The sequence below is a fragment of the Mobula hypostoma genome, chromosome 30, assembly GCF_963921235.1.
Source record: "Mobula hypostoma chromosome 30, sMobHyp1.1, whole genome shotgun sequence".
NCBI classification, from domain to species: domain Eukaryota; kingdom Metazoa; phylum Chordata; class Chondrichthyes; order Myliobatiformes; family Myliobatidae; genus Mobula; species Mobula hypostoma.
In genome coordinates this window covers 20,372,933-20,387,164 of record NC_086126.1, presented here as the reverse complement: position 1 = coordinate 20,387,164, position 14,232 = coordinate 20,372,933, and the positions used below count along the sequence as shown (strand labels likewise).

Sequence of the window (14,232 nt, the reverse complement as noted above, 5' to 3'; positions counted from 1 at the left end):
TGATCTGCACCGGCTGCTCATACGACCATCCACCACCTGATCCCATGGCTTCACGTGACCCTGATCAGGGGTTAAGCAGGTGCTACACATTGCCCAACGGTGACCTGCAGGCCAGCGGAGGGAAGGAACACCTTACTCCTCCTTTGGAAGAGACTTACCTCCACCTCATCACCGAAACGCAAGATTATTACAAACACCAAGATCAATTAGAGGCTGTGGTGAGTGAGTATGTACCCCACCCGCCTCTCACCCCGACTGACAGAACTGGAAGGAGATGGCTGCTTTGTCAAGGGAAATCCGTGGGTTCTGGGGAGCTGGACCAATCGGAGAGGACTTTCAAAGGGCTAGCACTGGCATGATGGGCGAAATGACACTCAATTTCTTTAGCTCCTGATTTTTTCAGCTGACTTTTACACATATATATAGCTATGGTGCCCAAGACTTTTGCACAGTACTGTTGTAATTATAGGCCACAACAAAAAGCAAATTTCATGACATACGTGAGTGATGATAAACCTGATTCTGATATGGGTCTCTATTGTGGACTGAGAGTGGGAAGGGGGCAGGGAGAGGGGAATCATGGTTGGGAAAAGGGGAAGGGAGAGGGGAGGGAGCGGGAAGCACCAGAGAGACATTCTGTAATGATCAATAAACCAATTGCTTGGAATCAAATGACCTTGTCTGGTGTCTCAGGGCTGGGTGTGTCTGCACCCACCCCTGACACTCCTCTGCCACCTGTCCCATAACCCCCCCACGGTACTCCACCCTCACCATCCCCAACATCCTTTGCTCCCGCCAGATTTACAAACTCGCTCTCCGCTACACGTTGACAAGTACAGGACTGTGCATCCTTACCAGCTTAATGACATCTTTTATCTGTCTGGGGAACCAGAACTACACAAGTGCTTTACATGTGGTCTGACCAACCACTTGTACAGCTGTGACATACGTACGGGATCTCTCTCCTAAAGGCATTTAGAGGACAGCTGAGCAGTTTGTGGTCGTAATTACTGACAAATTATTTGGTTTTGAAATTCTATGCCAGAACGAATCTGTGGTCTTAAGGCAGACGAGACAGAGCATAGTCAGAGAGTTATGAAAAAGCTCTGCTGCTGGCTCCTACAGTCCTTGTGAACGTAACAGGTTCTGCTGGTGCTGGAGATCCACAGCAACATGCTGGAGGAGCTCAGCAGGTCAGGCAGCATCTACAGAGGGGAATAAATAGTCCACCTGTTGGGCTGAGACCCTTCATCAGGTCTGGGAAGGAAGGAAGAAGATGAGTTGTGGTTACTTTTCCAGTACGAATACTACATCTCTCAGTCGCCCTTGGCGTGACCCTCACTCTTGATCTACCTGCACTGAACTTCCTCTGTAACACTATTCTCCATTCTGATGCCTTTTAGCACTTTGATATACTTAGCACATGGCATGGAAGGCAGGCTCAAACAGAACAGAGAACTCTACCGCACTAGGCAGGTTATTCAGCCCATCGTGTTATGCCAACCCGAGGCCATTCAGCCCATCGAGTCTGCCCCCCTATTTCATCATGGCTGATCCATTTCCCTCTCAACCCCATTCTCCTGCCTTCTCCCCATAGCCTTCTTAACCCGACTAATCAAGAACCTCTGCCTTGAATACACTCAAATGACTTGGACACCACAGCCGCTTGTGGCAATGAATTCCATAGATTCACCACCCATTCTAAATAGACATCCCTCTATTCTGAAGTTGTGCCCTCTGGTCCTAGACTCCCCCACTATAGGGAACATCCTCTCCACATCCACTCTATCTGTGTCCTCTGGTCCTATACTCCCCCACTACAGGAAACATCCTCTCCACATCCACTCTATCTGTGCCCTCTGGTCCTAGATGCCCCCACTATAGGAAACATCCTCTCCACACCCACTCTATCTGTGTCCTCTGGTCCTAGCCTCCCCAACTATAGGAAACATCCTCTCCACATCCACTCTGTCTGTGTCCTCTGGTCCTAGACTCCCCCACTATAGGAAACATCCTCTCCACATCCACTCTATCTCTGTCCTCTGGTCCTAGACTCCCCCACTATAGGAAACATCCTCTCCACATCCACTGTATCTGTGTCCTCTGGTCCTAGACTCCCCCACTATAGGAAACATCCTCTCCACTTCCACTCTATCTGTGTCCTCTGGTCCTAGACTCCCCCACTATAGAAAACGTCCTCTCCACATCCGCTCTATCTGTGTCCTCGATGGGTTTCAATGAGATACCCCTCTCACTCTGCTAAACTCCAGTGAATACAGGCCCAGAGCCATCAAACATTCCTCATATGATATTACTTTCATTCCCAGAATTATCCCTGTGAACCTTCCCTGAACCCTCTTCATCCTTTCTGAAATAAACATCCCAAAATTGCTCGCAATTCTCCCAATGTCCGCTGTCCCTCCACTGTGTCTCATCCACATCCCCTCCCTTCCTTCCTTTCATTTTCAACACATACAAAATGCTGGAGGAGCTCAGCAAGTCAGGTCTGGGCCCGAAATGTCAGCTGGTTATTTCCATCCACAGGCGCTGTCTGACGTGCAGAGCTTCCCCAGCATGTTGCGTCAGCAGAATCTGTTGTGTCCCCTCGTACTGACCATCTCAAAGCCACTTCATCTCCACCAAGCCGCTTCTGACGTGACAGCACTGTACAAAACTCTTAGCCACATCCATCTAGCTAGGGTGCACGAGAATTTTACACAGTACTCTGTTACTCACTGTATTGCACTGTACTGCTGCCACAAAAACAATTTCATGACGTGTGAGTGATGATAAACCTGATTCTGATCTGGGTCTCTATTGTGGACTGAGAGTGGGAAGGGGGCAGGGAGAGGGGAATCATGGTTGGGAAAAGGGGAAGGGAGAGGGGAGGGAGTGGGAAGCACCAGAGAGACAATCTGTAATGATCAATAAACCAATTGTTTGGGATCAAATGACCTTGCCTGGTGTATCAGAGCTGGGTGTGTCTGTACCCACCCCTGACACTCCTTCTCTGCCACCTGTCCCTCTCGCCATTCCCAAAATCATTTGCTCCCACCAGTTTACAAACTGGCTCTTCATTTCATGTTGTCAAATACTGTTCTGTGCAGAAGTCTCAGGCACCCTAGTTTGATATCTATATATGTGCCTGAGTCTTTTGCAGAGTACTGTAGATGTGACAATAAGAAACCATTCCCAATCCCGAGGCCTGAGTTCATCTCTCAGGGCAGCCCCACCAGTTAAATTAATGGAACTAAATGAATCTGGAATGAAGCAAAGCAAATCTGGTGTGAGGAACGGAGACCCGTTAACTGATGGATTGGGGTCAGTAACCATCTGGTTGCCTGCCGTGTTACCGGAGGGGAATTGCTCAGACTGACCGAGGTGGCCTGTTCTTCATTGCGCCGGGTTAAGGGTGGGCAGTGGGCGAGTTACACTCACTGTCAGGTTGGGGATGTGGACTGAACCTGCCTCTTTGCCCCACACAGGTCGTGTGCCGCGGAGTTCTCCGGCTGGATCTGCTACCATGGGGAAGCTCTGCCTGGGTTTGCTGCTGATGCTGAGCATAGTTTCCGGGGGCTGGGGCTGCCCTTTCCACTGCACTTGCCAGAACCTCTCGGAGTCCCTCAGCACGCTGTGCGCCAACAAGGGGCTGCTCTTCGTGCCGCTCAACATCGACCGGCGCACGGTGGAGCTGAGGCTGGCCGACAACTTCATCCGGGTGGTGGAGCAGCAGGACTTTGTCAACATGAGCGGCCTCGTGGACCTCACCCTGTCGCGCAACACCATCAGCTTCATCCAGCCCTTCGCCTTCGGGGACCTGGAGAGCCTGCGCTCGCTGCACCTGGACAGCAACCGCCTGACTGCCATCCAGGACGACAACTTCAGCGGGCTGGTCAACCTCCAGCATCTGATTGTCAACAACAACCAGCTGGTTAGCATCGTGGCGTCGGCTTTCGACGACTTCCTCGTCACGCTGGAGGACCTCGACCTCTCCTTCAACAACCTACAGACGGTGCCCTGGGAGTCCATCCAGAACATGGTCAACCTGCACATGCTGAACCTCGACCACAACCTGATCGAGCACATCATGGCCGGCACCTTCACCGAGCTGCTCAAGCTGGCCCGTCTCGACATGACCTCCAACCGGCTGCAAACGCTGCCGCCCGACTCACTGTTTGCGCGCTCGCAGACGGGCGTGGTGGGCCCCACCGCCCCATTCGCGGCCTCCATCACCCTCAGCTTCGGCGGCAACCCGCTGCACTGCAACTGCGAGCTGCTGTGGCTGCGCCGCCTCAGCCGGCCGGACGACATGGAGACGTGCGCCACGCCCGCCCCGCTGGCCGGCCGCTACTTCTGGTCCATCCCCGAGGAGGAGTTCGTGTGCGAGCCGCCGCTCATCACCCGCCACACGCACCGCGTCTGGATCCTGGAGGGGCAGCGGGCCACGCTCAAGTGCCGGGCCATCGGCGACCCGGAGCCCGCCGTCCACTGGGTCTCGCCGCGGGACAGGATCATCTCCAACTCGTCCCGCCTCACCTCCTACGGCAACGGCACCCTCGACATCCTGGTCAGCACCGTCAGCGACGACGGCCCCTACACCTGCTTCGCCACCAACGCCGCCGGCGAGTCCACGGCCCGCGCCGACCTGAAGATCATCCCGCTCCCTCACCGCGGCAACGGCACCGTCAGGGTGCTGCACAGAGACCCGGGCTCCTCCGATATCAGCACCAGCACCCGGCCGGTGCTCAACGGCACCGACAGCCGGCGCGAACGGGAGCGGGAGCGGGAGCGGGAGCACACCGTCTCCGTGGTGGACGTGACGGCCACCAGCGCGCTGGTCCGGTGGTCGAGGGCCAGCGCCCTGCAGCTGGTGTGGATGTACCAAATCCAGTACAACTCCTCGGTGGACGAGACTCTGGTGTACAGGTAAGGGCTGTTTCCTGGAGGGCCGGTGGGGGGGGGGGGGGGGGGCTGTAGGGAAAGATGGCAGGATCTCGACAATGCATTGAGGGGTGGGGGTAGTTCGCCTTAAGGGAGAGAAGATCTAGACAGGCTAGAGAGGGCAGGGTGGCTCTTGGAGGAGAGAAGATCTAGACAGGATAGAGAGGGGTGGAGATGGTTCTTGGAGGAGAAAAGATCTAGACAGACTAGAGAGGGCAGGGTGGCTCTTGGAGGAGAGAAGATCTAGACAGGGTAGAGAGGGGTGGAGATGGCTCTTGGAGGAGAGAAGATCTAGACAGGCTAGAGAGGGCAGGGTGGCTCTTGGAGGAGAGAAGATCTAGACAGGCTAGAGAGGGCAGGGTGGCTCTTGGAGGAGAGAAGATCTAGACAGGGTAGAGAGGGGTGGAGATGGCTCTTGGAGGAGAGAAGATCTAAACAGGGTAGAGAGGGCAGGGTGGCTCTTGGAGGAGAGAAGATCTAGACAGGGTAGAGAGGGGTGGAGATGGCTCTTGGAGGAGAGAAGATCTAGACAGGGTAGAGAGGGCAGGGTGGCTCTTGGAGGAGAGAAGATCTAGGAAGGGTAGAGAGGGGTGGAGATGGTTCTTGGAGGAGAAAAGATCTAGACAGGGTAGAGAGGAGCAGGGTGGCTCTTGGTGGAGAAAAGATCTAGACAGGGTAGAGAGGGCAGGGTGGCTCTTGGAGGAGAGAAGATCTAGACAGGGTAGAGAGGGGTGGAGATGGTTCTTGGAGGAGAAAAGATCTAGACAGGGTAGAGAGGAGCAGGGTGGCTCTTGGTGGAGAAAAGATCTAGACAGGGTAGAGAGGGCAGGGTGGCTCTTGGAGGAGAGAAGATCTAGACAGGGTAGAGAGGGGTGGAGATGGTTCTTGGAGGAGAAAAGATCTAGACAGGGTAGAGAGGAGCAGGGTGGCTCTTGGTGGAGAAAAGATCTAGACAGGGTAGAGAGGGCAGGGTGGCTCTTGGAGGAGAGAAGATCTAGGCAGGGTAGAGAGGAGCAGTCAGGGGAGTTTCCCCTGCGGGAGAGAAGATGGCAAGATCTAGTCAAGGTATTGAGGGGTGGTGGTAGTTCCCCTTTAGGGAGAGAAGACTCAAGATCTAGACAGGGTAGCGAGGGGCGGGGGTGGCTGTTGGGGGAGACCAGACAGGGTACAGAGGAGTAGGCAGGGAAGTTTCTCCTTGGGAGAAGAAAAAACTCAAGATCTAGACAAGGAAGGGGGGAGGGAGGGAGAGAGAGAGAGAGACACTGAGACTCACCACAATGTAGGCAAGTCTGAGGTGTACGTTGGGAGGAGAAACCGGTAGTAAAACTTCGAGAATGCATTCTAGGGCTCTGAGGAGTGCGGTAGAACGAACGGTACTCAGAATACAGATCTATAATTCTTTCAAGGTTGCATATCACAGACACAAGAGAGTGTTTGGCACTCTGACATATCACAGGCACAAGAGAGTGTTTGGCACTCTGACATATCACAGACACAAGAGAGTGTTTGGCACTCTGACATTGTGAAGAGGAGTTGGGATGTTATGTTGAAGTTGAATAGGATGTTGGTGAAGGCTAATTCGGAGTATTGTGGATCTGGTCACCTACCTATGGGAGAGATATCAATCGGCTTCAAAGAGTGCAGAGAAAATTTACAAGGATGTTGGTACCTGGGTTATAGGGAAAGAATAGATTTGGATTTTATTCCCTGGAGCACAAGAGAATGAGGGGAGATCTGTTAATTATAGGAGTTGTGTATTGTCCATATTTTGACATGAAATGGCCCTAAGTAAACTTGTCCCCCTGTAATACCCTCAACAGCCAGACAAGTTTGCAGAGGACATTCCCATTCTAGACGTGTCACAGATTTATCAAAAAGTAGCAAAATTACTAGGAAGCATGAAAACTGGTCTTTTTTGACGCTGATATCCAACCCCGTATCCACACCACTGGCATGAGGGGAACCAGAGCACAGGGGGCAGAGAAGGAGTATCAGGGGTGGGTACAGACACACCCAGCCCTGAGACACCAGGCAAGGCCATTTGATTCCAAACGATTGGTTTATTGATCATTACAGAATGTCTCTCTGGTGCTTCCCGCTCCCTCCCCTCTCCCTTCCCCTTCTCCCAGCCATGATTCCCCTCTCCCTGCCCCCTTCCCACTCTCAGTCCACAATAGAGACCCATATCAGAATCAGGTTTATCATCACTCACATATGTCATAACATTTGAGATTTTTTTATGGCAGCAGTACAGTGCAATACATAAAATTACTACAGTACTATGCAAAAGTCTCAGGCACCCCAGATATGTGCCTGAAACTTTTACACCACACTCTTATCAGGAGCCAAAGCCCCCACCTTTCTCAATGTTATTTCAAGCATTTCTGTCTTTCCTCCTGCCTCATACGCTCAATAAACGTAACATAAATAGCTCTGCTCATCAGGACATCATTAACCTCGTTCACTCACCACCCCCGAGATCTCTGACTCTCAGCTCAGTCTCCATTCTCAGCAGATCCCTGCAACACCTCATCCCTTTCTTCGCAAACCCTCCAAATACTCCACCAACCTTGCCTTCAACTCCTCGGTTAAGCACTGGAAATCCCTGCTGAACCCCATCCTTTCAAAGATCATATCACCGGCACAGTGTTACAGACAGAGTGGGGAGTGTGTGGAACTCACCAGGGGTGGTGGTAGAGGCAGATACATTCGGGACATTTAAGAGACTCTTAGATAGGCAAATGTATGATAGAAAAATGGAGGGCTATGTGGGAGGGAAGGGTAGGATTGATCTGAGAGTAGGTTAAGAGGTCGGCACAACATCGTGGGGCCGAAGGGCCTGTGCTGTGCAGTAATGTTCTAAGTCCTATGTCCTATTAACAAAATTGATGAGCATTGGGTGGCGGGGTGGAGATACATCTCGACCAAAGGAAGTGTGAGGTGCTCCTTCCCTCCGCTAGCCTGCAGGTCACCCTTGGGCAAGGTGTAGCTCCTGCTTAGCCCCCGATCAGGGTCACGTGAAGCTGTGGGATCAGGTGGTGGATGGTCGTATGAGCAGCCGGTGCAGATCACAAGTCCTGGTTATATGACCACTGACACCAGGCAGACAATCTCTGACGAGTATTGATAAAGGCTGGGGTCACCCATCTTGTAAAGACACTGCCCAGAAGAAGAAGGCAATGGCAACCACTTCTGTAGAAAAATTTGCCAAGAACAATCATGGTGACATGGCACATACTGATGATGTCATGTGACACACACATAATGATGACATCATGTGACACACACATAATGATGACATCATGTGACACCCACATAATGATGATGTCATGTGACACCCACATAATGATGATGTCATGTGACACCCACATAATGATGATGTCATGTGACACACAATGACATCATGTGACACACACATAATGATGACATCATATGACACACATAATGATGACGGCAGCCTCAGATTACAGCTCTACCAATGCTTATTGTTTTTCTCAGTTTCACTCTCCACTGCAGTTACACCCTAATCCAGCAACAACCAGTAACTAAACGCAAAACCAGCTCCAAAGACCATGGTAACTGGAATGTGAAGGCTGTGCACATCTGAAGGCCTTGTCATTGGTTAGAAACGGCCCCTGCTTCTCGTGGAGGGGGCATCTCAGCCAGATTACTGTGCACCATCGCTCCATAAATACAGAACACAGTCAGTGTGGAACCAGCCATTGCAGGAAAGCCAGGGGATTTCTCCTCAGAATCACAATCAGGTTTCATATCACTGGCATATGTTACACTGCAGCAGTACGCTGCAATAATACTAAAAACTGTAAATTACAGTAAGTATATATATATGAAAAAAGTTAAATTAAATAAGTTGTGTAAAAAGAGAAAAAGTAGTGAGGTAACACACACAAAGTGCTGGTGAACGCAGCAGGCCAGGCAGCATCTATAGGAAGAGGTACAGTCGAGGTTTCGGGCCGAGACCCTTCGTCAGGACTAACTGAAAGAAGAGATAGGTGGTGTTCATGGGTTCAATGTCCATTCAGAAATCTGATGGCAGAGGGGAAGAAGCTGTTCCTGAATCGTTGAGTGTGAGTCTTCAGGCTGCTGTACCTCCTCCCTAATGGTAGCAATGAGAAGAGGGCCTGTCCTGGGTGATGGGGGTCCTTAATGATGGACGCTGCCTTTTTGATGCATCACTACTTGAAGATGAGTGGGCACGTGGCCAAGTGGTTAAGGCTTTCAACTACCGACCTGAAGGTCGTGAGTTCGAGCCCCAGCTGAGGCAGCCTGTTGTGTCCTTGAGCAAGGCACTTGATCACACGGTGCTCTGCGACGACACCGGTGCCAAGCTGTATGGGTCCTAATGCCCTTTCCTTGGACATGGAGTCAATGTCGTGGAGAGGGGAAACTTGCAGCATGGGCAACTGCCAGTCTTCCATACAACCTTGCCCAGGCCTGTGCCCTGGAGAGTGAAGACTTTCCAGGCGCAGATCCATGGTCTCGCAAGACTTGAAGATGTCCTGGATGCTGGGGAGGCTGGTGCCCATGATGGAGCTGACTGAGTTTACAACTTTCTGCAGCTTCTTTCAATCCAGTGCAGTGCACCCCTCCTCCCCATACCAGACGGTGATGCAGCCAGTCAGAATGCTCTCCATGGTACATCAGTAGAAATTTGCGAGTGTCTTGGGTGATGAACCAAATCTCCTGACACTCCTAATGAAATATTGCCTGTGTCGTGCCTTCCTTGTAGCTGCATCGATATGTTGGGCCCAGAATAGATCCTCACAGATGTTCTGAAACAATAAACTCTTAGAATTTATTGGTTCAGAATCAGAATCACTTTATTGTCAGCATGTGAACCATCCCAGAATTGATTGTGGTTCAGTGCCAGATGTAAAGCACAGGACCATACTGGAACAGGCAACGCAGTGAAGAAGGCAGCATTGGAGATAGTTCCCTTCAGTAATTCGGGTGAACAGGGCTCTACGTGATCAGGCAATGGTCTGGTCGTAGCTGTGGTTGCCAAACACCAGGGTGGCCATGACTGCATTGAGGAGGACATGGCTGGAGGCACAGCGCTTCCTCACTTGGCTCTGGAAAAGCGTTTTTTTTAAGACTGTCAGGTTTACAGAGGGAATAGTGAGGGTCGACGGAAAATGGTCAGAAACCGGAACGTACTGCCCGAGGGATGGGCGGGGTGGGGGTGGGGGAGACAGAGACTCTCTCACCATTTACGACGTGATTGGATGAGAACTTGACTTACCAAGATAGAGAAGGCAGTGGGATCATTATAGGAGCCAGTATGGACAGGATGGGCCAAAGGGCCTGTTTCTGTGCTATCTGGCCTTGTGACTCCAGGAACATAATTCCACTGGCGAAAGAGGTCAGGGAGATCTGATCTAAGTATATAAGGCGATGAGAGGCATGGATAGGGCAGTCAGACAGGACTGAATTGTCTAGTACCAGAGGGCAGGCATGTCTGGAGAGAGAAGGCAAGTTTCTTGACACAGAGAGCGGTGGGTGACAGGAATGCACTTCCAGGGGTGACACTAGAGGCAAATACGATAAAGATGTTGTGTGTAGGCTTTCAGAAAATGTGCAGGAAGTGGGAGATTGTGTAGGTAGAAGGGATTAGTTTAGCTGGGTATCTGATTACTAATTTAATTTGGCACAACATCACGGCCTGTGGGGCCTGTTCCTATGCTGTAAATACCCACGTTCAGTGGCTCCTTCATAAGGTACCTCCTGTACCCAATAAAGTGGTCACTGCGTGTTATGTTAGTGGCCTTCTGCTGCTGTACCCCTCCCCCACTTCAAGGTTCGACATGTTGTGCGTTCAGAGACGCTCAGCACTGTTGTAACACGTGAGTAACCAGTCTGACCATTCTCCTCTGAGCTCTCTCATGGACAAGGCACCTCTGCCCGCAGAACTGTAAACGGGAGATCAGCAGTTTCTGAGATGCTGAAACCACCCCGTCTAGCACCGACAATCAAAGTCGCTCAGATCACACTTCTTCGCCATACTGAACCTCTTGGCCGTGCCTGCGTGCTCTGCTGCATTCATTTGCTGCCACGTGATTGGCTGATCAAATGTTTGCATCAACATTACAGATGTACAGTGTTCCCAATAAGGTGGCCACCCAGTGAACCTGACAGGAGTCTCGATGCTCGTCACACTCACACTGAATGCCCCATCCTTGCTCTTCGTTCCTTTGCATCTACGTGAAGTGAAGTCACTCTTGTAACTTGGGATGGAAGATCCCAGAATAATGGCCAGAATTGTGGCTCCAAGGTGCCATTGGGGATTGGCAGTACCTTCCCCAGCAACTCCTTCAAACAGGGTTGTCAACATTCACTTAGAATCCATTATGTGGCGTGTTGTTATGACGTGGGCGATCATGGTCTAACCCTTGACCATGATTGTTCTGGGCAAGTTTTTCGACGGAAATGGTTTGATATTGCCGCCTTCTGGGCAGTGTCTTTACAAATCGGGGTGATCCCAGCCATTATCAATATCCTTCAGAGATTGTCTGCCTGGCGTCAGTGGTCACATAACCAGGACTTGTGATCTGCACCGGCTGCTCATATGACCATTCACCGCCCGATCCCACGGCTTCACGTCACCCTGATCTGGGGGCTAAGCAGGTGCTACACCTTGCCCCAGGGTGACCTGCAGGCCAGCGGAGGGGAGGAGCACCTCACACCTCCTTTGGTAGAGTCGTGTCTCCACTCTGCCACCCTATATAAAGTTGTTAAATAAGTAGTTCAAACGGAGAGAAAAAGAAGTTGTGAGCAAACCACATCAAGAGAAAATCTGCAGATGCTGAAAATCCGAGCAACACACACAAAATGCTGGAGGAACTCGGCAGGCCAGGCATCATCCGTGGAAAATAGTACAGGTGACGTATTGGGTCAAAACCCTTTGGCACTCTTTTTCCATCGATGCTGCCTGGCCTGCTGAGTTCCTCCAGCACTCTGTGTGTTGCTCAGATTTCCAGCAGATTTTCTCTTGTTTGTGCTTTAAAAAAAATAGTGGGGTAGTGTTCATGGGTTCGATGTCCATTCAGAAATCTGATGTCAGAGGGGAAGGAGCTGTTCCTGAATCGTTGAATGTGAGTCTTCAGGCTGCTGTACCTCCTCCCTGATGGTAGCAATGAGAAGAGGGCCTGTCCTGGGTGATGGGGGTCCTTAATGATTGACGTCTCCTTGAAGATGCACTAAATGCTGGGGAGGCTGGTGTCCATGATGGAGCTGACTGAGTTAACGGGTTTCTGCAGATTATTTTGTCTTTTTGCAGTACTTATTTAATTTAACTTTTTAAGTATACATTCCTCACAGTTTTTATGCTTCTGTTTTGTCACTCATCTGAGGGCTGAGGAGCAGAATTAGACCATTCAGCCCATCAAGTCTGCACTGCCCAATTCATCATGGCTGATTTATTATCTCTCTCAACCCCAACCCTTTTTCTCCCCCAAACCCTTCATGCCCTGACTAATCAAGAACCTATCAACGTCTGCCTTTAACATACCCAGTGACAACTGCCTGAAGCAACGAATTCCACAGATTCACCACCCTTGGGCTAAAGAAATTCCTCCTCATCTCTGTTCTGAATGGATGTTCCTCTGTTCTGAGGCTGTGCCCTCTACTCCTAGACTACCCCACTATAGGAAACATCCCCTCCACATTCACTCTATCTAGGCCTTTCAATATAGGATAAATTTCAATGAGACCTCACCTCCCCTCATTCTTCTAAATGTCAGCAAGTACAGACTCAGGGCTATCGTTCCTGTAAAGCTCCTTTGAATGCTCTCCAATGTCAGCACATCCTTTTTATAGTTCAGGGCCAAAACTGCTCATGATACACAACAAGGTCCTGCATGGGACGTTGGTCAAGAAGGTTCAGTTGCTCCACATTCGGGATGAGGTAGTAAATTGGATTTGTGGGAAAAGCCAGAGAGTGGTGGTAGATGCTTGCCTCTCTGACTGGAGGCCTGTGACTGGTGGTGTGCCACAGGGATCGGTGCTGGGTCCATTGTTGTTTGTTACCTATATCAACGATCTGGATGAAAATGTGGTCAACTGGATCAGCAAATTTGCAGATGACACCAAGACTGGGGATGTAGTGGACAGAGAGGAAGGCTATCATGGCTTGCAGAGAGATCTGCAACAGTTGGAAAAATGGGCTGAAAAATGGCAGATGGAACTTAATGCAGACAAGTGTGAGGTTTTGTACAGCTCCTTTGATAGAGACGTATCTCCACTCCACCACCTGAATATAGTAGTGGGGTGGTTAGTGCAGCACTATTAAAGCTTGTGGCGTTGGGAGTTTGGACTTCATTTCTGGTGTCCTTAGTAGGAAAGTTTGTACGTCCTTCCTGTGCCCATGTGGGTTTCCACTGGATGCTTGAGTTTCGCCCACTGTTCAAAAACCTTGGGTTAGCAGGTTAATTGGCCATTGCAGATTGTCCTGTGATGAGGCTGGGGTTTGTGAGCGGTGCAGCCCTGGCCAAAAGGGCTTGTTCCGCGCTGTTTCTCCAAAATAAAATTTAGAAATTCACCATTCACTCCGACAGACCAGCACTCCCTGACATGTGTCGAGCTGGATCCTGGGTCTGTCTCTGGGCAGATTTCTCTGTTTTTAACCACAATCCACCACTCAGTTTTACATATTCCAACCTTTTGCTTTTTGTTTTCCGATCTGCTTTTAAACTTTAATTCCGGTTGTGTACAGTACTGTTGAAAGTACTGGTGAGGGTGGAGCACCGTGGGAGGGGAGTGGGACAGGGGGGCAGAGAAGGAGAGTCAGGGGTGGGTACAGACCTGAGACACCAGGCAAGGTCATTTGATTCCAAACGATCGGTTTATTGATCAATACAGAATGTCTCTCTGGTGCTTCCCACTCCCTCCCCTCTCCCTTCCCCTTTTCCCAACCATGTTTCCCCTCTCCCTGCCCCCTCCCACTCTCAGTCCACAATAGACACCCAGATCAGAATCAGGTTTATCATCACTCACATGTGCCATGAAATTTGTGTTTTTTTTTTGTGGCAGCAGTACAGTGCACAATATACAGTCTATGCTCTCGCATCTGCCCACAGTGGTATTAGAACTACCATTCCGTGCATTTTTCGAGCAAGATGCCAGATTACTAATCTAGTAAGAGAACCACTTACACAACAGCAGCCTGTTCATAATTACACGAGCCGAGGAATGAGGTGCACATTACAGATCCTTTGTAAGTCATAAAGTCAATTGGAGATTTGTTCAACACACTAGATAATTCCATTGTTTCTT

General features: G+C 50.5%; 2 protein-coding genes across 8 annotated transcripts in view; one reads left to right on the top strand and one right to left on the bottom strand.

Annotated features, from left to right (window-relative positions):
• Positions 1-14,232, bottom strand: part of LOC134339794 (pyruvate carboxylase, mitochondrial-like) — a 978,567-nt gene that overhangs the window by 375,206 nt on the left and 589,129 nt on the right. The window lies entirely within an intron of this gene.
• LOC134339598 (leucine-rich repeat and fibronectin type-III domain-containing protein 2-like) overlaps positions 3,172-14,232 on the top strand; it is a 31,381-nt gene continuing 20,320 nt past the window's right edge. For both annotated transcript variants that reach the window (XM_063036248.1, XM_063036247.1), the window contains exon 1: positions 3,172-4,926. In XM_063036248.1, the coding sequence (XP_062892318.1) occupies positions 3,452-4,926 (1,475 nt within the window). In that variant the 5' untranslated portion in view covers positions 3,172-3,451. The remainder of the gene's footprint in view (positions 4,927-14,232) is intronic.